Source organism: Genypterus blacodes, unplaced genomic scaffold (assembly GCF_046128005.1).
Source record: "Genypterus blacodes isolate CSIRO-AG114 ecotype Tasmania unplaced genomic scaffold, CSIRO-AGI_Gbla_v1 ptg000099l_1, whole genome shotgun sequence".
Lineage (NCBI taxonomy): Eukaryota > Metazoa > Chordata > Actinopteri > Ophidiiformes > Ophidiidae > Genypterus > Genypterus blacodes.
Window position 1 is genome coordinate 2580757 of NW_027466903.1, and position 23138 is coordinate 2603894.

Genomic DNA, 23138 nt, shown 5'->3' on the forward strand with positions numbered 1-23138 from the left:
TTTGTGTTCTGTTGTTGCACGTGTCAGCTTAAAATGTGAAATAATCTTTGCTTTATTATGAAACTGTTGATTTGCACTGTGACCCTGCCAACTGTTCCCATCCAATATGAAGTTCCTCCTCTGGTGACAGGCCTGGACGTGGCCACTGCTGTCATGTGACTCTGCAGATCAATTTGAACGGGGGGGGGGGGGGGGGGGGCTGGGGGGGAGGGGGGGGTGGCCTACTTCTGTCTGCCTACTGTGGGCAAATATCACCATCTTGTGGTAAATATTAATAAGCTCATCCTCGCCAGGAATTGAAGGATAATATTGTTTCAGAAAACAATATAAACTTTGAAGACTTTTAGTATTTCTCTATTTAACGTTAAAATTCAATCATTGTGTCCAGGTCAAAGAAACTGTGACAGGCCAAAGAAACAGAAGCGTTAATGACCGATAACTATACATGTCAAATGATGTGACACCATCTGCGCCTCATACTACAATAAACTATGGACATGATAACAGTGTAATTAAGCAAATATCCCATTAGTTTTTTTGTTGTTTATTTACAAAATCCCTTTTTCAGAGACCAAGATACTGTATATTTCAATGAGCAAATATGTATGTAAGTCTACGTCTAGGTGTGTATTTATTGTATTGTTTTGTTGTATCGTTTGGGAAGAACGTGGACAAACATAAACGTTCATACGAATTAGTAACATCTTCTGGTAAATTCGTTATATGAATGAAATCAACAACATTTCACGTTATGCAAATATATTCCTAGTTTACGCCTTAGGCCTATGTTGTCTTTATGCTATCTTTAGATAAAACAATAACAGGAAACATAGAGAATATTTTGTGTTTGTCGTTGTTTTACTAAAGTAGGAGTATTTGAGTATGTATTTTAGTATGAGTAAGTTGATTTCAAGTTTTGTTTTGAAATCGAATAGGTTTCAAGTTAGTCTGTAGGCGGGTGCGTTTATGTTGCATTCAATGTCTCTCTGTAAGCTCCGAATTCGCAAGAGATTTGTGTTACATTTTAACACAAAGTTGCTGTCATGTTACAAAACAGAGATAGATACTTTTAGGGAAATTGGCAGCAGAAGTTATAATCGAGGTAATGCCAAAATTTCACGACACGTAAATCTTAGTTTTTTGTTTTTTCTTGCGCTAGCTAGCTTTTTTTAAGCATTGTTTTCATTTGTCACTGTCGAGTTTAAATATTTCCTATAGTCTTTAAACGCCGCATAGTGTGACGGTTCGTCGTTCTGTGGGCAGAAACGTTCACACGAGGAGAGAAGCGCCTCAACTTCACTGGAAACAGGTTAGCACAACTCATTTAATTATGTAACTCAATTTACTAGCATTTTGATTTGGTTTACTGCGTAATAGTTGTAATAATTTAAACTTTTTTGCTTTGTGCTGCATTCAGTGTCAATATTTGAACAGTAATTTTCATAAATTGTATGTTTTGAAACCTGGACTTAATAACGACGAAATAACGTGTTGTTTATGGTTGTGATGGTGTATTTAAATGAATGACGTATTCAGGGACATTTGGAGAGGTTGGACTCTTGTCAACTAGCAGCTATAGTCTCTCACACTGTCACACATGGGTCTCCTGTCAATAACAACAAAGACAGGCTTCCTCTCTAAACCAAACACACACACACAGGCTGCTTTGATGCCGCTTAGTACAGAGGGTCCCATGGAGGGAGGGGCTCGTTTGACTGCACCCTACCTGATGAAAGATTTCTTAAAGGGCACACTTTTGCACTCTAGGGCTTGACCTTCCCTGTGTGTGTGTGTGTGTGTGTGTGTGTGTGTGTGTGTGTGTGTGTGTGTGTGTGTGTGTGTGTGTGTGTGTGTGTGGTGTGTGGGTGTGTGTGTGCGGTGGCATTTGAGCACTTTGTTACTCACAGTGAACCCACCAGCAGGCATGGGAGTTACCTTGATGTCTGAAAATATGAAAGTGTGTGTCAGAATATAGAGATTTGTTTGCTCTAGAGTGAGATACTAAACTACAAATGAACCTTTAATCCTCCGTCTTTTGCACATTAAGCTCCATCAGCAGCAGATTTACAGGTTCTGAGCTGCTGTTTCACTTCTAAACAGCAATCGTGGGATCAGCAACATGTTTGCAACAAAAGCACCTGTGTTCACTGGCGTCTAAATCCACTTACATTCATCCTGAGGTTACTTTATGATGAAGAAAGGGGCCATATACTGTGTAGTGGTGTAATCCTGTGAGGGCGTTGACGCGGGCCCAACTCTCCATCATGGAGCCCAAACATACAGAACATCCAGCGTCTACATCTTACCAGCGATTACATTCACCGCCACGACACTTAGTAGAGCTGCTTTGTGTCTGTTAAGAGTGCACATCTAGGATTAACGTTAGCACAAAGGCAGGTGTGGTTAAATGTAGTCCAATCTACCCTATAGACTGTTGAACATTGTCAAAGGTTTATGCCTACAGAAATGCATCTAGTAAGACAAACCTGGTTTTCACTCAGTTTGCTGCAGCATGGAAGAGTAGAATTTGTTTTTTTTGTCACACATTGACGCATTGGAAAAGTTAGATAACACACCATAAGTGAAAGTAGGAACATGTGTAATTAATATCCATTTATCTCCTTCTACATGTTGTTACTTCAGTATGCGTCAATAAAACCCCCTCCACCAATCACAGCTCTGCTTTTGTCAAGGTTTTTATTTAGGTTTTAATGTTCAAAATTCAGACAAATTTGAGACAAAGTGTGATGGTGTGTGTTTTTTCTTGTATAGTGTTTTATGTGTATAGACCCACCTGTGGAAAATCAGCCCAGGGACAGGAAGTGTGGTTAGGTGCCAGCAAGAGTGACGCCGGAAGCTTCAGCCGCTCAGTATATACGCCGCTTTACACAAGCGCCTGCAGGACAGACTGAGAGGGAGGTTGTAGCGCTGCACTGCTCTCAAGGTAAGAGTGTGGGTGTGTGTGTGTGTGTGTGTGTGTGTGTGCAAATGGGTTTCAGGTTCAAGCTAAACTTTGATTCTGTATGATTTCATGTAATTGAAAACAGCTTATTTATATCCCTAACTTCTACTAATTACATTTTATGAAATAGTACTAATTAATAAATGACTTGAAAGTACTCGGTTCAAAATTATAAGTCACATCCATACTTTTCAGACTAATGATACCAGAACTGTGATACCTTAGTTAGTAGGTCGATTAAGACGTTACTGGATTACAAAAGTCTATGATATCATGCATGTGTGTTAATGTACAAGTTAAAATAGTCATCTTCTTACTCAAACTGCCTGATTTAAGTAAAATACATTTTCTTATGATATGAAAAATAATACTGTTTAAAAACTTTTTTTTCTGTGATTCAAATTTCCTAAATTGTATTTGAAATTCACAAAAAAAAAAATAGTACCCCTGTGTATATCAACATGTTGAACTTTGACGTACATAATGTTTATATCCTACATGTCATTTTTAGTACGCATATAGAGTTTGGACACAGAGTCTGAACGGCTCCGTTGCTCTTGTCGTCCAATCAGACTCCAGTAATTCAAACTATCAAACAATCAAATATCAGCCAATTAACACAACACTTTGACTTGTGCCGCTCTAAACTTGATATGTCATGTTTCACTGTTTTGTGATTGTCGCGATACTATTTTGGAGTGTGGGAGCTGAATCACGGCGTCATAAGCAAACGTGGTTTCTCGCTGAGGTTTACTGGACGTGTTTGTCAGTCAGGAAGTGACTTGTGCCCCGTCGTGATGACGACCCTGGCCACGTATTCCCGACGTGCTGCGTTTAGTATTACCGCTCTATTAATAGTGACCTCCTGCCTCCTCTCCACCACAGGGGCTGACACACACACACACACACACACACACACACACACACTCACACACACACAGGCCTCAAATATCGCATCGACCCTCACCAAGTCACACACACTCAAATGGCTGCAGCATTGTGTTTGCAGTCTGTAACACAAAGCAGATTTAAACGGACATTCTACTGATTTTGCGGCGTGAAGTCGACATTCCGAGGCTCTGCAGAGGGCGCCGGCTGTCGTGTCAGAGCGGTGAAGGTATGTGAAAGTCCGGACGCCGTTACTATCGCCATGCTGAAGCTATAAAGGCTCTTTTAGGCTCTGCCAGTTGGTTTGGGCTCCACAAAGGGCCGTCACCTCCTGCCATGGAGCTGAATCTTCTTCTTCTTTGTCTTCGTCTGCTGCATCGGCGTGTCGCGTCCATGATATGCATTTTTCATCAGCTGTTTGTTGTCAATCATAAGTGTACTAATCCTGACAGCCGGCGTTTAGCAGAGCTCTGCGTCTCCGGGTGCTTCAGTACTGTCGAGTATTCTGTGAGTGTGTGTAGGACGCTGAGGTTTGTTTGTTCTTAGAGTTATTGATGCATGTTGAAACTTGGACTTTGGTCTTCTTTTTTTCCGGTCTTTATGCAGTCGCAATACCAAGAAACCGGATTCCCTTTTATTTCCTGGTGCCCGCATGTGACAAATTCTATGGATTAAATTTCGTGGAGGCAGAAATTACAGAGAAACTTGCTCTTCCTGCTTGTGGTTTTATTGTGACGCATTATGAAATATGTCTCTCTCTCTCTCTCTCTGTCTGTCTCTCTGTCTCTGTCTCTCTTCCTTTCTCAGGTTGTTTAAAGCATCAGGGTGAAAAACAGCCCTCCCCAACCTTTCCCCCTCCTCCTCCTCCTCCTCCTCCATCCTGCCCTGCCTGCCTTGTCTTTCCTCAGGGGGGGAAGAGGGGCAGTCTAGTCTGCGTGCACGCCGGCGGAGGAGGAGCAAACATCTCATCTCTCCTCATCGGCTCTAGACGAAGGACGCCGGCGCGTTTGGCAGGAGGCAGAGTTTGGATACTTCCGGGCGCAGCCATGTCACCGTTCCTGCGGATCGGTTTCTCAAACTTTGAGATCGATCCCGGCCTGGCGTACCATGAGGAGGTGCTGAACCCGTACTGCGCCGTCTACATGAAGGAGGCCGTCGACACAGGTGAGCCGCTCGTGTGTGGAGATTAGACGTAGAGAGACGTCAGTGAGCAGAGGAGGACGGGGAGTTCAGCACATCCAATCAACAGGCAGCAGGACGACACACACCTGTATTTGAAGAGCAGGTCCAGGCCAATCAATCAATCAATCAATCAATCAATCAATCAATCAATCAATCAATCATAGCTCTAGTACTTTTCATACAAACCGGAAAATCCAAACTGCTTTGTTTATTGTGTGAAGTTGAATGAACATTATAGTTCTGAAACTGAATCTGTGAGGAGATTAATGCACATAAAAAAATAATGTTAAATATATGAGATGAATACAAAAATGCAAAAGATAAAAATAAGAATACAGAAAGAAAATGTGTTGAATAAAACCACAAATAATCACATTAAACAATATCAATAAAAAAAGTATTTAAGATAGCGTACAGTGCTAAATGGGCATTTTAAGACAAAGTGTTTCAAGTTTGCACTTTAAAGTCTCAGATCAGGAGCTTTGATCGTCATGGTGATTAATCCAGAGTTTAGCAGCTTTGGTTGAGGATCATGTAGCGATGTAGCGTTTTGCGTCGTGGTCCCTGCTCCCTGAAACGCTTTAATGCGCATAATACATGCCGATCTAATGTGCACACTGAATGAAAACAGAGCATTGACGTCTCTTTCGAGGCCTGGACTCATCACCCACAGATGATGGTGAATCACTGGCTGGCTCACGTCGTGCTCGTGTAACCAGGCGAGCAGGCGTGTAAACTCACGTGTGTTCCATGTCGATGTGACAGGAGATGATGAACCCAAATGATGTTTCGTTGTCACTAAATTGACTTTCAGCTCTTTATATGATCAGCACAATTTAATGAGCATGTCACTGATGTTTATTTAAACTTGTCTTTAATAAACCCTCAGAGCTTTAGACCTTTGACACCATTCCGCCTGTAGATCCCTCAGTCTGAGAGCTGCTTGTTGGTCGGTGAGTCACGTCTTTACGTGATAACAGACCAACATGGACGCCTTTGTTCTTCTTCCATCTATCTTTAACCAGCGGTGAAAATGAGTGCGAAGTGGAGCTAAAAACAGAGTCAGAGGGAGGAAAGAGGAGGGATCTGATGATTCTCTTTCCTCTTCTGTAAACCACAGGGCTGTGTGTGTGTGTGTGTGTGTGTGTGTGTGTGTGTGTGTGTGTGTGTGTGTGTGTGTGTGTGTGTTCCTCCAGTTAGCTGGAAGCACGATGTCGTTCAGCTCCACTTTGTTCGACATGTTACAGAACTGCAGATATCTTGTATATTTTATGAGCGGCCCAATCAGAACAGAACAGGAGAGGCTTGGGGAAATTTCATTCAGTGTGCACAGTTGTGTTGCAGCAAGGTAGTGTAGAAGTGGATCAATGTGTCTTTTGTCCACAGTAAAGCATAAACGTTTTAAACTTGACCTAAACTGATCCGTATCGGGCGGCGCTCTGACCTCAGCTTGAACATGATCCTCTCTTTCTGCTTCCTGTTGCCTGTGCGTGCAGGCTGGACATCACAGCTGGTCGGCTTCAGTGTCTGTGATGGGCGGCATGCACAGCGGCGCCATGCTGAGTGTGTGGAATGAAAAGCTGATGATGAGAAACTAAAAGAAACTCACAGCAGCAGGACCTTTAAAGGGGACGAGCGTACAGATTTACATGCTCTTATCTCCAGTTAGGATCTGTTTTAAAGCTTTAGAGACGCTTTAATGTGTGAGAGATGATTTAATCCACTGAGCAGAGAAGGTAAAGCATCACAAGTGCTTAAATGGAAACTAGAAATGCACTCAGAAAGCGGCTGCACGCTCAGGAAATGATGTATATCCATGAGTCAGGGCCTCTCAGCTCTGATGATGCTGATTCTCCTCTTATATTTTGTTTATTGCTAGCAGCCAATCAGGGTCCAGTCCAGCTCCACCACTTTTAACTTCAATAATAATAACTTTTACAACAACCTTCAATCTTTGAGGCCTTTTCTGAAGGTGTTGCGACAGCGTTTGTGCAGGAAAACGCAAACGTGTCTCCTCCAGCCAGAGAGAGCAGCCTAGTGTAAATGTCACAGAGAGCGACACAGGAAGTGACACCGCCGACGCGTCACCGCTCACCACAGCACAGCGAGGAAACCTTCAGAAGAAGAAGCAGTGGCTGGGTGGACACGCCTTCCTGTGAGCACGGCGTAATCAGCACACACAAACACAGGTGGCGGACAGATGATGGACGCGGACAGAGATCAAAACACTTGACGGGGTAAACAGCAGGGGGGCGGCGGGCGTTACGTAAGTGGAGACAAGGTCGGCAGAGGTCAATGCTTTTATGGAGAAGCTCTTAACCCTGTGAATATGTCATCATAAAGACTGGCTGGAGGTCAGAGGTCAGGGAGGAACATCCAGCATCATGTGACGTCAGGACCCATGTGGTGCACAAGGATCACCACTCATCAATCATTCAGCCAAACTTTACGATTTCACTTTGTATACATCTTCACACATGTAAAAGAGTGAACAGGAAAAGAGAAAAGACCACAGAGGAGAAGAAGAAGAAGAAGAGGAAGAAGGAGAAAAATGTGCTGATAAAATCCAAAAAAATCAAGTAGGATTTAAAAAAACATGAGACAATAAGAAAAAATACAATTGGTAAAAGGTCAAATACATAAATATGAAGTCTCCATCAATAGTCACCAAATACTTAATAGTTGGAAGATAAAATTATATTCAACTAAATATAAAGCAATAATACAGAAATGTTCACCAGGCCAGAACTAAACCCTCTGTGCTCCCCCCATGTCTTCTTCTTCTTCTTCTTCTTCTTCTTCTTCTTCTTCTTCTCCACAGAGAAAGGTCAGGTGCACAAGCAGAAGAAGCCCACTATGTACCCCCCATGGAGCACCACCTTCGACGCCCACGTGCACCGCGGCCGCATCATGCACGTGATGGTGAAGGACCACACGGCCGAGCTCAAGTCTGAGGCCACCGTGGCCCTGGACTCCCTTGCCTCACGCTGCAAGAAGGAGAACGGCAAGCTGGAGATCTGGGTTAGTAAGCCGTGTGTGTATGTGTGTGTGTGTGTGTGTGTGTGTGTGTGTGTGTGTGTGTGTGAGATACGGCTGACTCATTGGTCGTTGGTGTTTCCTTTTCTCTAACACTTCCTGTTCCACTCTGACCGTATTGCTGATCAGTTCCTCTCTGTGATGTTCTTGTTTGCTCCCTCTCTCTCTCTCTCTCTCTCTCTTTCTCTCTCTCTTTCTGTCTCCCTCTCTCTCTCTCTCTGTCTGTCTCCCTCTCCCTCTCTCTCTCTGTCTCAGTTGGAGATGAAGCCACAGGGTCGTCTGCTGATGGAAGCCAGATATTACCTTGAGAAAAGTGGTGAGCTTCAACCAACCACAACACACTGCTGAAACCATGACTGTGTGTGTGTGTGTGTGTGTGCGTGTGTGCGTGTGTGCGCGCATGTGCGCACGCGTGTGTGTATGTGAGAGAATGAATCCTAGTTTTCCTCCATTCCTCTGACCCAGACTGTCAGTATGCTGACTGAAGACATCTTGGATTTCAGTGTGTCATCTCTCTATCTCTCTTGAGGTTTATTCAGCTGTTATTGTCTCAGTGTGATGACATTTAATCAAGATATAAATACAAACAAGCAATCACACAGTCCCTGCATGGAGACGTGTGTGTGTGTGTGTGTGTGTGCCATCGCTTCTATTCATGGAAGCAGCAAAAAAGGACTCAACTCACAGTAACAGCTGCCACAGACGCTGCTTAACTGGGAGCATTCGCACTCGTTGATATTTTCTGAGCCTGGACACGGGGACCTTTTGTGCTCGTCAGAAGCAACACCCAAAACACAAGAAGTGCAATTTAACAAGTCCAAAATTGTATTTCCAACACCAAATTTTCTTCATCTTTTGAGCTCAGTTGATGATATCATATCCTGTGTGGATGAAGGCGTGTATGTAACACTAGGCTCACAACTTATCAGTCAGAACCCTCACATTTCATTTATGATTAATCAGCACTAGACGGTCAGGAGCAGATCGTTGATTTGAATGTTGTTTTATGATCGATTTATTGGCAAATCACTCCCTTTAAATAGAAACGTTCACAGGTCCACAACTCAACCTGGAACAGACGACCAGCTCAGACGTGTCATTTAGAGCGGACACGACTGGGATCAGCTGTTGTTTGATGTTGTTGTCTGTTTCAGATGCTGCAGGCCAGACGGAGGGTGAAGCCGAGCCGGAGAGGGAGGGTCTCTTTACCCTCCACCAGCGACGCGGCGCCATCAAGCAGGCCAAAATTCACGTGGTCAAATGCCACGAGTTCAGCGCCACCTTCTTCCCTCAGCCGACCTTCTGCTCCGTCTGCAAAGAGTTTGTGTGGTACGTGCGCGGCCGCAGCGCTGCAGGTCGTCGCGTGAGTTGCTGTGTTTGTGTCCGTGACGCTCACTGTGCTTGTTCTCTCTCTCCTCTGCAGGGGTCTCAACAAGCAGGGATACCAGTGCAGACGTGAGTGCGCCTCCATCTCTGCCACTTTGACCCTTCACCCTACACACTGTCTCACACCTCCTTCTTCTTCTTCTTCTTCTTCTTCTTCCGGTTTTTAGAATGCAACGCAGCCATCCACAAAAAATGCATCGACAAAGTCATCGCCAAATGCACCGGCTCTGCCATCAACAGCAAGGAGACCATGGTGAGACAGTAACCCTTTATTAAGATGTAAAGAGTGTGTTTAAGTCATTATGCAATAAGATCATCAAAATGTGGAAAAATAGAATATTGCTAAATGTAAATAAAATCTGCATGTTTTCACTCAAACCTGTGCTACTGCTCCTGTTACATGTGTGTGTCTGTGTGTGTGTGTTTGATGCAGATCCACAAGGAGCGCTTCAAGATCGACATGCCGCACCGGTTTAAAGTGTACAACTATAAGAGCCCCACGTTCTGTGAGCACTGTGGGACGCTGCTGTGGGGTCTGGCCAGGCAGGGGCTGAAATGTGAGGGTGAGGCAGCAGAGATTCATTACTCATTCAGACATTATCCATCCATCCAATCACAACAAAGCCTGTAGCAACGCCGCCTGTGCTCTCCGTGCAGAATGCTGCATGAACGTCCACCACAAGTGCCAGAAGAAAGTAGCAAACCTGTGCGGCGTCAACCAGAAGCTGATGGCCGAAGCTCTGGCCATCATCGAGAGCAAGCAGCAGGTCAGAGCTTTGAGACGTCCAGAGGAGTGTCGACCCCCCACTGCCTTACTCTGCATACCAATGCCTCAATCATGACTCAATCGATACTAATCACTCAATCATAAGTATGCACACGTCCCTCTATAGCAGCTGACGCTCCCTTAGTGAAGTATACTGAGGGAGTTCAAACTTGCTTATTGTTGTGCATGACATCACTGTAATTATAACAATGAAACATTTAAGGGAGTTTAAAGATCAGTTTAAAGATCAAATTTAGAGTCTGTTTCCTAAAACAGACTCTAAAAACAGAAAACAGAATTGAAACTTTTAGTCCCCGAAAATGTGCCTGAAAGCCTCACCTCTCCAAACTGTTAAAACACTCTCAAACACTACTACTACTTCTATTAATACTACTACTAAAAGTTGACTTATGTTTCAGGCCAGGAGCACAAAGGACAGCGACATCATTACTCGAGAGGGTCCGGTGGGTGTTGGTCAGGCGGGGGTGGTCCGAGCCCCGTCAGGCTTGGTCATGGGCTTGCCTGCCACAGGAACACCTGCAAACAAAGGTACTTAAACGCTCACATTCTCCACGCCCAGCTCATATCCCGTGTCCCTCGCTCAGTCCGACCTCTTCCTCCAGAGCTGCAGGGGATTTCGTGGGAGGGACCGTCGGACAGGTCGCTCGCCGCGGGGGCAGACGAGGAGCCACTGTACGCCGTCCCCCGGAAAGAACACCAGCCTAGGTTCACCGTTGACGACTTCATCCTGCACAAGATGCTGGGGAAAGGCAGCTTTGGAAAGGTACCGGCTGTGGTGTGTGTGTGTGTGTGTGTGTGTTTTACTGGAGTGTGTGAGGCCAGTGTGTGAGGCCAGTGTGTTAGGCGTTCTATGCTCATGTGCAGGTGTTCTTAGCCGAGCTGAAGAGGAGCGGGCAGTTCTTCGCGGTAAAGGCCCTGAAGAAGGACGTGGTGCTGATGGATGATGACGTGGAGTGCACCATGGTGGAGAGGAGGGTGCTGTCCCTAGCCTGGGAGCATCCTTTCCTCACACACCTCCACTGCACCTTTCAGACCAAAGTAGGAACTGCACACACGTACACACACACACACACCTCAGTTACTCCAACACCCTGAGCCTACCGTGTCTGTGTATCCAGGAGAACCTCTTCTTCGTCATGGAGTATCTGAACGGAGGCGACCTCATGTTCCACATCCAGAGCTGCCACAAGTTTGACCTCACCAGATCCACGTATGTCAACATCAAGCGTTTACGTCGGGGATTGTTCACTGTTAGTGAAGTACAAAGAAAACAGTGTGGAGTGTCTTATAAGGAATTTTTACAAGTTTAATGTTGGTAAATTAAACAATAAACACCCTCACTGCACCCTCGTAATGTCACAAAGTGGCAAAAGCCTGGGAACTCGGACAAGCTCAGTTGACATCAACAAATAATGTTTACACGCGGCTTGTGTGTCTTTGTCCCTGCCGTGTAGGTTCTATGCAGCTGAGATCATCTGTGGCCTCCAGTTCTTGCACTCTAAAGGAATCGTGTACAGGTAACGTCACAGTATTAGCATCAACATCACACACAGCTTGTAAATATGTTTGGATTCAACACTGCAGAGGATTTCCTATTTTGAAGCAGCTCTTGTGGGTCCTTGTTCTCTCTACAGGGATCTGAAGCTGGATAACGTGCTGCTGGACTCTGAGGGCCACATCAAGATTGCAGACTTTGGCATGTGTAAGGAGAACATGCAGGACGACTCGCGGACCTCCACCTTCTGCGGGACCCCCGACTACATCGCCCCTGAGGTGAGATCACACACTCCCAGTCGAGCTACGGCACCAGACACTGTAGATGAAAGGGAGCATCAACCCTGCATCACGCAGCACAGCACCGCCCCCTGTGGGCCGTCTAGAGGCTTGCAGCCTGTGTTGGAGTTGTTCATCACAGCCATGAATTTGGTCTGATCCGAGTGTGTGTGTATGTGTGTGTATGTGTGTGTGTGTGTGTCAGATCCTGCTGGGTCAGAAGTACAACAGCTCAGTGGACTGGTGGTCGTTTGGCGTGTTGCTGTATGAGATGCTGATCGGTCAGTCTCCATTCCACGGCCGCGATGAAGAGGAGCTCTTCCAGTCCATCCGCACAGACAACCCCTCCTACCCCCGCTGGCTCTCCAAAGACTCCAGAGACATCCTGGTCAAGGTCAGAAAGTGTATGTGTGTGTGTGTGTGTGTGGGCCATGTAAACCAGTTCTGTGCAGTATGTGTAACCTATGTATGTATGTGTTATTGTGCTCCAGCTGTTTGTGAGGGAGCCCGAGGAGCGGCTGGGAATGAAGGGAAACATCCGGCAGCACAGCTTCTTTGGCGCCATCGACTGGCAGGCCCTGGAGCAACGAGAAGTGGAGCCGCCCTTCAGACCAACATTAGTAAGTGAATGCCACCTGCCACCTGTGATCATTTGGAGTTGAACACTTATGCTCATATTTGCTACATCTTAGCAGCTGATCGATCCTCCATGTCTGACCCATCAAGTCTCTCCATAACTGGGAGAACGACTTTCTCTTTACCCATATTCATTTACCTTAGGGGGGCCTAGTCACCAAGTGTCTGACCCACACAGCATCTTAGGAGCATTCAGGCGATTTGGAGTTTGCAATGACACTTACTCCCTCCTTATAAAGTGTGTGTGTGTCAGGCATCATGAATCTGAACTCTTGGCTGTCTGATCCTTAGACTTCTCCCAGCGACTGCAGTAACTTTGACAAGGAGTTCATCAACGAGAAGCCCCGCCTCTCGTGTGCTGACCGCACACTCATCAACAGCGTGGACCAGACGATGTTCAGGAACTTCTCCTTCACCAACCCGGGGATGGCGCGGATCACAGGACGTTGACTAACCACACACACAACCTTCTACCTACCAGGTACCAATGTACCACGAATGTGACAGAACACCACAGTACCCATGAGAGTCTGTACTATGTATGTGACTGTGTCCCTTCATCTTCAACTCAAAACAAACAGAAATACTATGATGCTGTGCAGATAGCAAATACATTGAAGAATGTAATTACAGAGGTACTTCACTTTGCCATTGTGTAATTCAGGTTATCGCCAATCTGCTTAGAACAAATAATTTAATCATTTTATTTAGTAATTTAATATATATTACTATACTTGATTCCCTGGAAGCAAAGGCTTGTTTAATTTGAGCCTTTTCCTGTGTTTTACCTCCATTTTGGGTACAGTTTCCATGGAAATAGAACTGAAGTGTTAGTATTGGTGATGTATGTTCTAACAGCTCACAGCTGTATAGACATAGTTTCATCCTGTTCATATACATATAATGTGTACTGGCTGTAGATGTGTAGCAGTTGTTTACTTGTGTTTTCTTATTGTACCTCAGGAGCTTTATTATAAGTGATGTAATGTGGCTGTTAGAGCTCACAGACTAGTTTCTATTGTCTCTGTTGTGAACTTGTACAATAAAGTGAGTGTTCTTTCTTTAGCTGCTGTCTGTGGCTCCAGCATTCAGACTATTGATGGATTCCTTTAGGGCAACATTTAGATATTTCATGTTACAAAACACAGAAATCCACCGGATCAAAGCTATACGCAACTATGTCAATATGGAAGCTGGATGTTTTATTTTTAGAGATGATGTTGATGTGAGGAGAGAAGAAGGAGAGGAGGAGGCATGTGGCCTGATAGAGCAGATGGTGAGTCTGTTAATCTGAGACCGGATTGAGAGACAGGATTAACACACTAACACACGCAACTATGTTTTTGTTTTGTTTACACAAGGTGATGTTCTTGAATTTCAAAGCACTTAGCTTACACTTAGCAAACTGTATATTTATTCATTTATTTAACTGGAGAGAGAGAGAATATGGGACGAAGAGGAGAAGAAGAATCCTTTCATAAATCTTCATTTTGTGATCATTGTAACACAGATTTGCCTCGGCTTCATCAGACAAAGACATGCTGAGAAAATTAGCAAAGAGTAAACAAAAAAAGAAATGCTAGTAATGATATTAATGTTTTCATTGGTTTGACAGCATCACCAGTTGGAGAGTGACTAGTTATAATATCAGTGATTCATCTTTAGATACTTTCTGCCATTTTACTCAATAGTCCATCTACCTCACGGAATGTACTGCAGTTTGTTGACATGACCCTTCAAAGTAAGTGTCACTGTAACACTGGTGGGTTGGTGCACGTTCAAGGAATTTTGCATTTAGTTCGAGTAAAACAGGAAGTCGGTCAAATCTAAGCACAAAATAAAAGCATTTCAAAACCTCGGGGGATTCACATTACTACAATTATACTGTTCCTGCCTGGCCCTGCTATTATTTTCTATATATTTCTATTTCAGTTGTAGTTTTGCTTTGAACACATTCCCTTGCCAGTGGTTGTTTACTTTTGCTTGATTAAATATTAAATGTGTGGCTTCTGCCGTTTCCTCAGTAGAAGTTTTGTGTAGTCCTACACCACCTTTATTTTATTTGGTTTTTACTCCTCTGGGGTCAAGGTCAAACTCAACTTATGATTTTCCGGTCTAACAATAATATTGAATGACACTGGCCAATCTTCCCGTGCAACGATTATTAAACGTCGTCGCCGCTTACTTCTTTTATTTTGAAATAAAGCCACCGGAAATTACGTTCTGTCTGACGTACTTGATGGTTGTGTTTTTCTTATCAAAAACACGGAGAAAGTGACCGGACTGTTTGTCTTTTCTCCGTGTAACGCTGCTGCAGACGCGCTGAGCACCGAGACAAACACTGAATTCATCTTAACTTAGAGTAACCGGGAGATAAACTGTGCTGTTTGTTACCGGAGTAAACAAAGACCAGCATTCCTTCCCCCTCCTTTTCTGCCACCATGAACATGTTTGCGTACATCGGGGTGGACCTGGACGGATACAGCGGAGTGTCTCTGGTGAGGAGACTCCCGGACGAAGTTACCAACATGTCGGACATCAATAAGGCGAATCCTCACGGCTGCGACGACGGAGCCCTGACCGACCGGTTCGGCGTCCTAATCCAGGGGCTCCTCGCTGTCGTCGCCTTCAGCACGTTGATGTGTGAGTACAAACCCGGTTACGCTTGAAGAAATGTACGTGTTTGTTGACTTGTCGACGTTATATAGGACGAAATACAGCAATATGGAGGTTAAAGTGTGTCACTTTAAAGCGCTGACGGGTCCACGTGGCGTTTTGTTGATGTTTGTGTTACGGAACCTCCGAGCAAACAACCCGTCTGGTTTAATGGTGCCTTGCTCCGTGGTTAACTTCCACCCGCAATATAATGCAACTTTTTAATTATCAACAACTCTGTAGGAGTCGCTTTGTGTGTCGGTCATGCCAAAACCACTAATATTGACTAAGTAATGGGTTTCCGATTGATCGCGGAAATACGCCTTTAATGACGCCTGATGTGTGTCACACTTAATGAATGTGTGTTAGGTTATTGTTTTGAAGCGGTTGTTGACAACATATCACCCTAATCTCAAGGCATTACGCGTTTGTTTGTTTGTGTGTTGTTGTCTGGTGGATGTACCCTGACTGAACAATGGCCACTGAGGCTCACTGACTTGTGACTGAGTGACAGCTGACCTGGAGAATGTTGGGCAATCTGCACATACACACTATTGCTGTCATTGCAACAATCACCTGAGATGTGATGGTGCCCGCTCACTGAAAACTGAATATGGTTTCTCAACCTTGTTTACTTCACACAGATCCTCTTCATCTGTATTTTATCATTACATACACCTAATACACTCAGGCGTACAATTAGTGGTGACATTGGACGGCACTATGCAGGGGGCCTCAAGTCTCACTAGAGTCCATATCCTGTGGATTTCCTCTCCTGCCATGTTATTAATTGCTTCCTCCTGACGTTGAAGTTTCCCTGAGGAAGCTGGTCTGAGACCTGAGGAGGGCGTTGTGTTGAAAGCTGCTAATGAGCAGAAAGCCTTAGTGTTAGTGAGCCCCTGAGCTGCAGGTTAATGGTGTGAGCCAAAGGGCTAAGTCAGGTGTATTCAGCCGCTGAGGTACGACAGTGTGAGGGCGCTGAGTGTGGAGGCTTTGTGTTCTTATATAAAAGTGTAAACCGGTTCAGTCCCAGCTGTGGAGCCCCAATCAGTTATTTATTATCGGATCATATACTGTATAATCCATGTTTCACTCAGTGATGCACCCTGGTGGTCAGTAAACACCTCAGCGACCCAGAAAGCTTGTTTTTCAATGTGTGGCATCATTCACAATGACAATGATGTCAACAACAACAACAAAGACAGTGACATCAACTCATGTCTCCCATCCCCTGCTGCTGTAGTTTGCATCATTTGTTTCTTGCAAATGAAACATAGCATTAAAATGTAAATGACATGAAAAGTCCCCAGGCTGATGCTCCACCCTCTGTTTTATCTGACTGATGTCTTTCCAAGTGCAGTGCAAGATTATTGATGCACTGATTGGTTTATTATGTGTTTCCAGTGAAGAGATTCCGGGAGCCTGTCGGGATCAGACGACCATGGAGGATCTGGTTAGAAAACATCTACACTGCTCTGTTCTGCTCTGCTCTGCTCTACTCTACTCTACTATAATATGTATTCGTTTATTGTTTAGTATCCCAATTATAAACAATAAACCTCCACCAAGGTTGAATATTTGTCTTTACTTTCCCGTAACGACCATCAAAAGCAACACCTATAATCTGGAGGATGTGAATCCATTTACACATCTACTTCAGGTGCATGTTGATGTTGCTTTATTATTTGTATTAATCAGCTGGAAGGATCTTTGAGAGTTGCAAGTTCAAATCCCTGTCAAAATCCAGATTTGTGCCCCCTGTATCCAAAACAAAGAGTCTCACTGATGGTGCAGTTTTATCAGACAGCAGCTTTAAGTCTCAGTCTTTACGTAGACATACCTGGATTACCATTTGACGTGAAAAGTTACAAATGAGATCAAACGCATGGAGATAAATGAGTCCCACTCCAGTTTGAACACCGTCTCCTCTCTCCTCCAGGTTTTACGACACGTCCAAACAGGCCATCGGCGCTCTATTCATCCACTTCGCCAACGTCTTCCTGTCCACGCTCACCAAAGAGGACCCGTGCTCGCTGTGAGTGGCTTCACTACACTGAGCGTCACACTCCATCCTCTGACTGTGTCACAGAAACACAACCCTTGTTTTGAAAGAATCTGGCGGACACAACCACTGTATCCTTGCATTTCCCAGTAACCACAGCGACCGAACCAAGACAATTATTTTATGTCTTCAACAATACATTAAGATTAAATAAGGAAGTAAATAACGTTTTTTGGAAGTAAACAAACAAAAGTCTCCCATGAAGTCTCCCAATGGGACATGAACAGAGTTTAGACCTTCTGCCCTCTGCAGGACAAAGCAATGCATTGCATGAAACAAGACACAGCTCACTATTGATTTATTTCATCCTAAATTGCACTGAACCTGTGAGTGTGTTTCTAACAAGCCGTCTCTTGTGAATTTGTAAGTTGAAAGTCGTTTCTGTTTTTGCCGCTAAGGTACCTGATGAACTTCCTGCTGGACGCCACGCTGGGGATGCTGGTCATCTGGGCGGCTGTCAGACTGGTGTCTAAACTGGTGGAGCACAAGCAGTGGACGCTGCTCACATTTGGAGAATACGGTGAGTACAGAGGCATCTGCTCTGATGCCGAGTGTCACTTCCATCTGCCGCTGGAGGGCGGTGTAGGTCCACAGGAGGCAGACTGGGAGTGGAGCCAGCATCTCCAGCTGCATCTGAGCTGGGAAAATATTCCCAGTAGCATCGGAGAAAGATTAACTCCTTGTTATTACATTCACTCACTCTGCAGTTTTTCCTTGTTGCATTCCTGATCAATGATGGAAGTGATGATAAATAACTCGCCTTGTCAAACTGATATTCACATCACTCCCCTTACCCCCAAAACACAATGCTCACCCTAACAATGCATCATGTGTCAATAATACAGGCCTTAACCTTCACTTTAAAGATATAACAGAATATAACATAAATGTGTAAATTAGTCCTCACAAACAGTAAACAAGCCGCTTAATCAACTATATGTTACACACACACGGCTGATCTTTATACTGTTTCATTGGTAACCATCTTAACCCCCGAACAGGTGACCCCCCTCGGGCGGCGGCGTGGCTCGGCCAGTGTGGCGTCTACCTGCTCATCATGGTGCTGGAGAAGGGCGTGGTCAGCCTGGTGCTGCTCATCCCCGGCTGGTCCAAAGTAAGGGAAGTGGGCGGGGCATGTCGGCGCCCCCTGTCTGTGATGTTGTTTCCTTCTTGTGTCTGTGTGAAGTCGCAGCTGTTTGATGTTTCAGAGGAGGAGCTCATGTTCTGAGTGCATTTTCTACATAATTAGCATTTTGCCTCATAATGTATATATGTCAACCAATCACAGCAGCATAAGGATGCGTTCTGCTGGCTGTGTGTTCTTGGTTCAATGTATATCTCCTGGTTTCCAGCTGCAGGAGGTGTTGCTGAGCTACATTGCTAACCCTCAGCTGGAGCTGGTGCTGGTCATGCTCATCGTGCCCTTCATCGTCAACGTAAGGCGCTGCCTCTCCTGATCACGCCACGCTGCACGCTGCTCATGCTACACATGTTTACAGTCTCTCCCTCTCTTTCTCTCTCTCTCTGCAGTCTATCATGTTCTGGGTGGTGGACAGTCTGATGATGAGGAAGTACAAGACGATGAAGAGCCTGGACGACTCGTATGACTCGTCTGTGAAGACACTGGTCACTCCCTGGGTCCCGGGCGATGAGTCACAGGTGAGCTCACAGAAAACGTATTTAGATTTAAACGTATGAAGTCACAACGTGTAGGACAGATGTATACTATGATAAACTTGATCTAATAAAAACAATATTTAAAGAAACTGCAAAATATACAAAATGATGATGTGATGTAGAACTTCATCTTTGTTTTTAATTTGTTAAGTTTTATGTGGATAAAAATACACAGGAATATACATGAATACTATATACACAGAAAACAAAAGAAGCGTTTGTCTCCTCTAATGTTGTGTTCACTTTAAATCAGTCAAATTCTGTTTCAGTATCCAAATTGTTCGCCCACAGGGATTAAAGTAAACTAAATTATAATCCTTGAGTTCTTTGCGTGTGTGTTTTAGATTGAAGCTGCAGGCAGCATTAAATATCTTTAAATTCAGATGTAGACGTTATGCCAACTCCCTGAAAACGTTTAAGTCCCGCTCCAGTGCCTCTTAACGCAGGCTGACACATCTGCTCCCTAAAATGACAGATGAAGGGATTAGGTTTCACGTGACGTTAAGTTTGCTCCCGACCAAACGTTCCGTGCGTATGCGTGGAATATATAGGAGGGGGACGCAGATGCTGATGGGACGTGCCGCTTGAATCAGTTTCACTTCAGTTTTAATGGAGGGTGATGATGGTCACGCTGACTGTCTGCTGCACCTGTTGTTTTGGAGGATCAGGACACACACTCGCACACACACATACACACACACACACATACACACACAATGTCTCTGTCTCCACTTTGTTTAATGGGCAGCGGGCCCATATGATTCCAGTCCAAGAAAGACTGAGTCAGACTTTGTCGCTCTTCCCTCTCTGTTCGTCTTCCCCTCTTTCTGTTAAATCCGTCTCGTGTTTGTTATCGATGTGCTGTCAGTGAGCACGATCACGACTCCTGCAGTAAAGTCAGACAATGCTCCGTTTCCATACATTGTGAGAGAGACCTGGCGCCGCTTTACTCTCCTGCCCGGCTCTGTTATGTACATATTCCATACTGAAGTCCCAGAAGTCCCAGCAAGTGATTTTCCTTTCTGGGACCATTTAAATGTAAAGCTAGAAGAGGCTAAACCGTCCAAATCGCACTAATCTAACACTTCTGCTTGCTGAAAATATACTTGAATGTTGCCCCATTCAGACACGAGAGCTTTACAAGGACATTGAAGACTTTTAAGATTATATTTAAAAGTATATAAATCCATATAAGGACACATGCTGTAGTTTTAATGTGGTGTTTGATAATACTTAGTTTGGGAGATTTTACTGACATCTAGTGGGGATAAGGGGTAATACCAAGTTCATGTTACTCCTACCCAAACAAACAAGCATAAGCCATCTTTACTGTAGCTACGGAGTTTTAATGTAATCGAGTCTAAATAGAAACAAATAAATGTAAAGTAAATATAAGCTGGTGAAGGAGGAGCTTATGTTTCTTCTCTTTCTGCCAGTTCTTCTTTTCCCTGCAGTGTTAGTGTTTGTCATGATGGATCTTTGTGCGTCTTAGGTCAAGTGTCAGTTTATGTGGAACAGCCTTGTTGTTGTGCTTCACAGAATAGAATCTCTTCCCACACACACACACACACACACACACATACACACACCAGCCTGTGTCATTTCTCCTGCCTCTTTGGGAAAAACTGAACACACGCTTGAGGGTAAATGACTGCAAGGTTACCGCTCCCTTCTCTCCTCTCTCTCTCTCTCTCTCTCTCCAGCTCTGTCTCTCTCTATCTCCCCTCCTCTCTATCTCTCTATCTCTCTCTCTCTCACGCTCTGTCTTGGTCTGGGGCCAGGCAGCTATAAGTCATCCCTTCATCCCGCAGCTCACAGTGACATTTAGCGTGCGTTTCCAAACGCTGATGCTATGGAAAGCGGAGGAGGAGTGGAGTGGCTTGGGGATAGACAGGCCTTTGAGTGGGATGAGGTCTTTGCTGGGGGGCGACACTGCGCCACAATGCTGCTTGTTGTGACCGTTAATGATATAGAGGAAAAAAGAGGAGGAGAGACAGCCGCCCCTGCTCGTCACGGCACATCAGTCATTGGAAAAGCATCCTATCGATACAAGTTATCCACAGAATGTCATCAAAGTGGAGCTGCTCCCTCCACTGCTTCCTTGTCCCTTTCTATTCACACGTTTAAAATAGATTAGATCATCAAAATGACATCACAAAAATACATACATGATATCATGAACAGTCGGACCTAACCCGTGTTTTTGAGCAATTTAAACATCTGTATCGTAAAAAGCATATGGAAGATTTGAATGCCATAAATTTTATATCTTTGCCGAATTTTGCTCTTCTGGGATTAAAATCTCAGCTGGAGAATTTTTCATGCCGAGAACAAACGGAGGAAATGTTCCACTTTAGGGTCAGAAATGCATGAATTCCATATCTGCGCCCACATCTGTGTGTGTGTGTGTGTGTGTGTGTGTGTGTGTGTGTGTGTGTGTGTGTGTGTGTGTGTGTGTGTGTGTGTGTGTGTGTGTGTGTGTGTGTGTGTGTGTGTGTGTGTGTGTGTGTGTGTGTGTGTGTGTGTGTGTGTGTGTGTGTGTGTGTGTGTGTGTGTCCTCGTGATGCGTTGAAGTGTGTTGACATGTGGATCCTCTTCCTCCCCCAGCTCCTGCTGGAGTCGGACACAGACGAGGGCGAGGAGGGGGAGGCCGGTGCCCAGGGCCCTGCCCTGCACGTGCAGTACTCTGGGGGGCCGGTGAGACCCAGCTGGGTGGAGGTGTGAACCTGACGCGCTGCCATCAACACACATGTAAACCTGTGACTATATTGTGTAAATGCCAAACAGTTACTCCACTCAGGGAAACCTGGACGCTTTGATGGACTGGTTTTTGTACGAAAATGGCGACAAATGAGGATCAAACCAAAGACTGCAGCGCTAAATGTTAAGTCACATAAATGCCATAATTACATTGAAATCACAGCCTGAATCAAAGCTGCCTCCGATCATGTTATCGGGGCCGATTATCGATTTTAACGCTTCAGAAAGATGCAGTTGAGTCAGTGCCAACAACCACTTATTGTGCAGTTGTAGACGGTAAATGTTGCAGCTCGCCACCTCTATTTACGAGGAAGCATCAGAGCGACCACAGCTGAAGGTTTGCCGGGACTTTTGGGAATGCAAAGCGTCCTTCATCCTGGCTCGTGTTCCTCAGAGGAGAGCGAACGTACCAAACATGCATCACAACACGTTCAGCTTTTAATTCAGATCTAATTACCGTCGTTACTGCGAGCTTAAGTTTCCGAGGATGGTTGGCACAGGTCGTACCGCCATCTTGTTTGTTTGGGTAACCATGGTTACAAGGAGAGGTTTTAGTTTTTGAAGAGAAGAAGAGCGTTCATAATCCTGCCATGATTGATGTATTTATATATATTACATGAAATGTTGTGTTCATGTTTATCGAGATGTGGCACATTTCTTTTATTTATTGTTTATATTTTACATGTATTTTGACTTTGTGGTCCAATCTGTGGTAACGGCACTGAAATGGGACAGAGGAAACCAAACTCCACCTGACAAACTGGGTCATGAGCTGTTTACCTTCTCATTTGTCAAAGTGATCTGAAGGTAAAAGATCATAACACAGTTTGAGGCTCTGAAGTATCTAAACATTCCTTCGTCCTGTTTACATTTACACTTTCACAGCTGAAACGTTAAACATTTACTTTTGTATTCTGGTGCATGTTTTATAAATCAGACTGTGGATGAAATGGCAGACTGCACAATGGTCAAAGGTCAAAGTGGAGCTGTGAGCTGCCGTGGTTCTTCTTGACGAATGTATCTGTGTAATCTGGGGCCCAATAAAGATCTTTGACACACACACACACACGCTCTGCGCCTGGAGTGGAATTCCTGCGCGAGGCAGAGCGATGACAGACACCCCAGCATGACCTGGACTGAGCACACCTGTGTGGGCGGGGCCAGCAGCCCTGTGACCCCCAGCTGATGACAGGACAGGGGGTCTGTGTGTGTGATGACAGGACTGTGTGTGTGTGTGTGTGTGTGTGTGTGTGTGTGTGTGTGTGTGTGTGTGTGTGTGTGTGTGTGTGTGTGTGTGTGTGTGTGTGTGTGTGTGTGTGTGTGTGTGTGTGTGT

At 44.8% G+C, this 23138-nt stretch overlaps 2 protein-coding genes across 3 annotated transcripts; both read left to right on the top strand.

The window, feature by feature from the left end:
- Nucleotides 1–1246: 1246 nt before the first annotated feature.
- Nucleotides 1247–13715, top strand: prkcq (protein kinase C, theta). 2 transcript variants are annotated; one of them, XM_076159707.1, is made up of 20 exons: nucleotides 1247–1309; nucleotides 2809–2944; nucleotides 3848–4079; nucleotides 4658–5014; nucleotides 7854–8053; nucleotides 8324–8384; nucleotides 9223–9397; nucleotides 9492–9523; nucleotides 9622–9707; nucleotides 9888–10017; nucleotides 10112–10221; nucleotides 10640–10769; nucleotides 10844–11004; nucleotides 11106–11279; nucleotides 11360–11451; nucleotides 11696–11758; nucleotides 11876–12014; nucleotides 12220–12408; nucleotides 12506–12634; nucleotides 12942–13715. In XM_076159707.1, the coding sequence occupies exons 4-20, from the start codon at nucleotides 4897–4899 to the stop codon at nucleotides 13098–13100; spliced, it is 2148 nt and encodes a 715-aa protein (XP_076015822.1). In that variant the 5' UTR covers nucleotides 1247–1309; nucleotides 2809–2944; nucleotides 3848–4079; nucleotides 4658–4896; the 3' UTR covers nucleotides 13101–13715. The 2 variants fall into 2 exon arrangements, with proteins under 2 accessions (XP_076015822.1, XP_076015821.1); XM_076159706.1 differs by lacking the exon at nucleotides 3848–4079.
- A 1150-nt stretch (nucleotides 13716–14865) lies between these two features.
- Nucleotides 14866–23068, top strand: tmem110l (transmembrane protein 110, like). The gene is made up of 8 exons (XM_076159708.1): nucleotides 14866–15293; nucleotides 16710–16758; nucleotides 17245–17340; nucleotides 17766–17887; nucleotides 18369–18481; nucleotides 18720–18803; nucleotides 18898–19026; nucleotides 21652–23068. Exons 1-8 carry the CDS (start codon nucleotides 15092–15094, stop codon nucleotides 21766–21768), a joined length of 912 nt encoding a protein of 303 aa, XP_076015823.1. The 5' UTR covers nucleotides 14866–15091; the 3' UTR covers nucleotides 21769–23068.
- The last annotated feature ends 70 nt before the right edge of the window (nucleotides 23069–23138 follow it).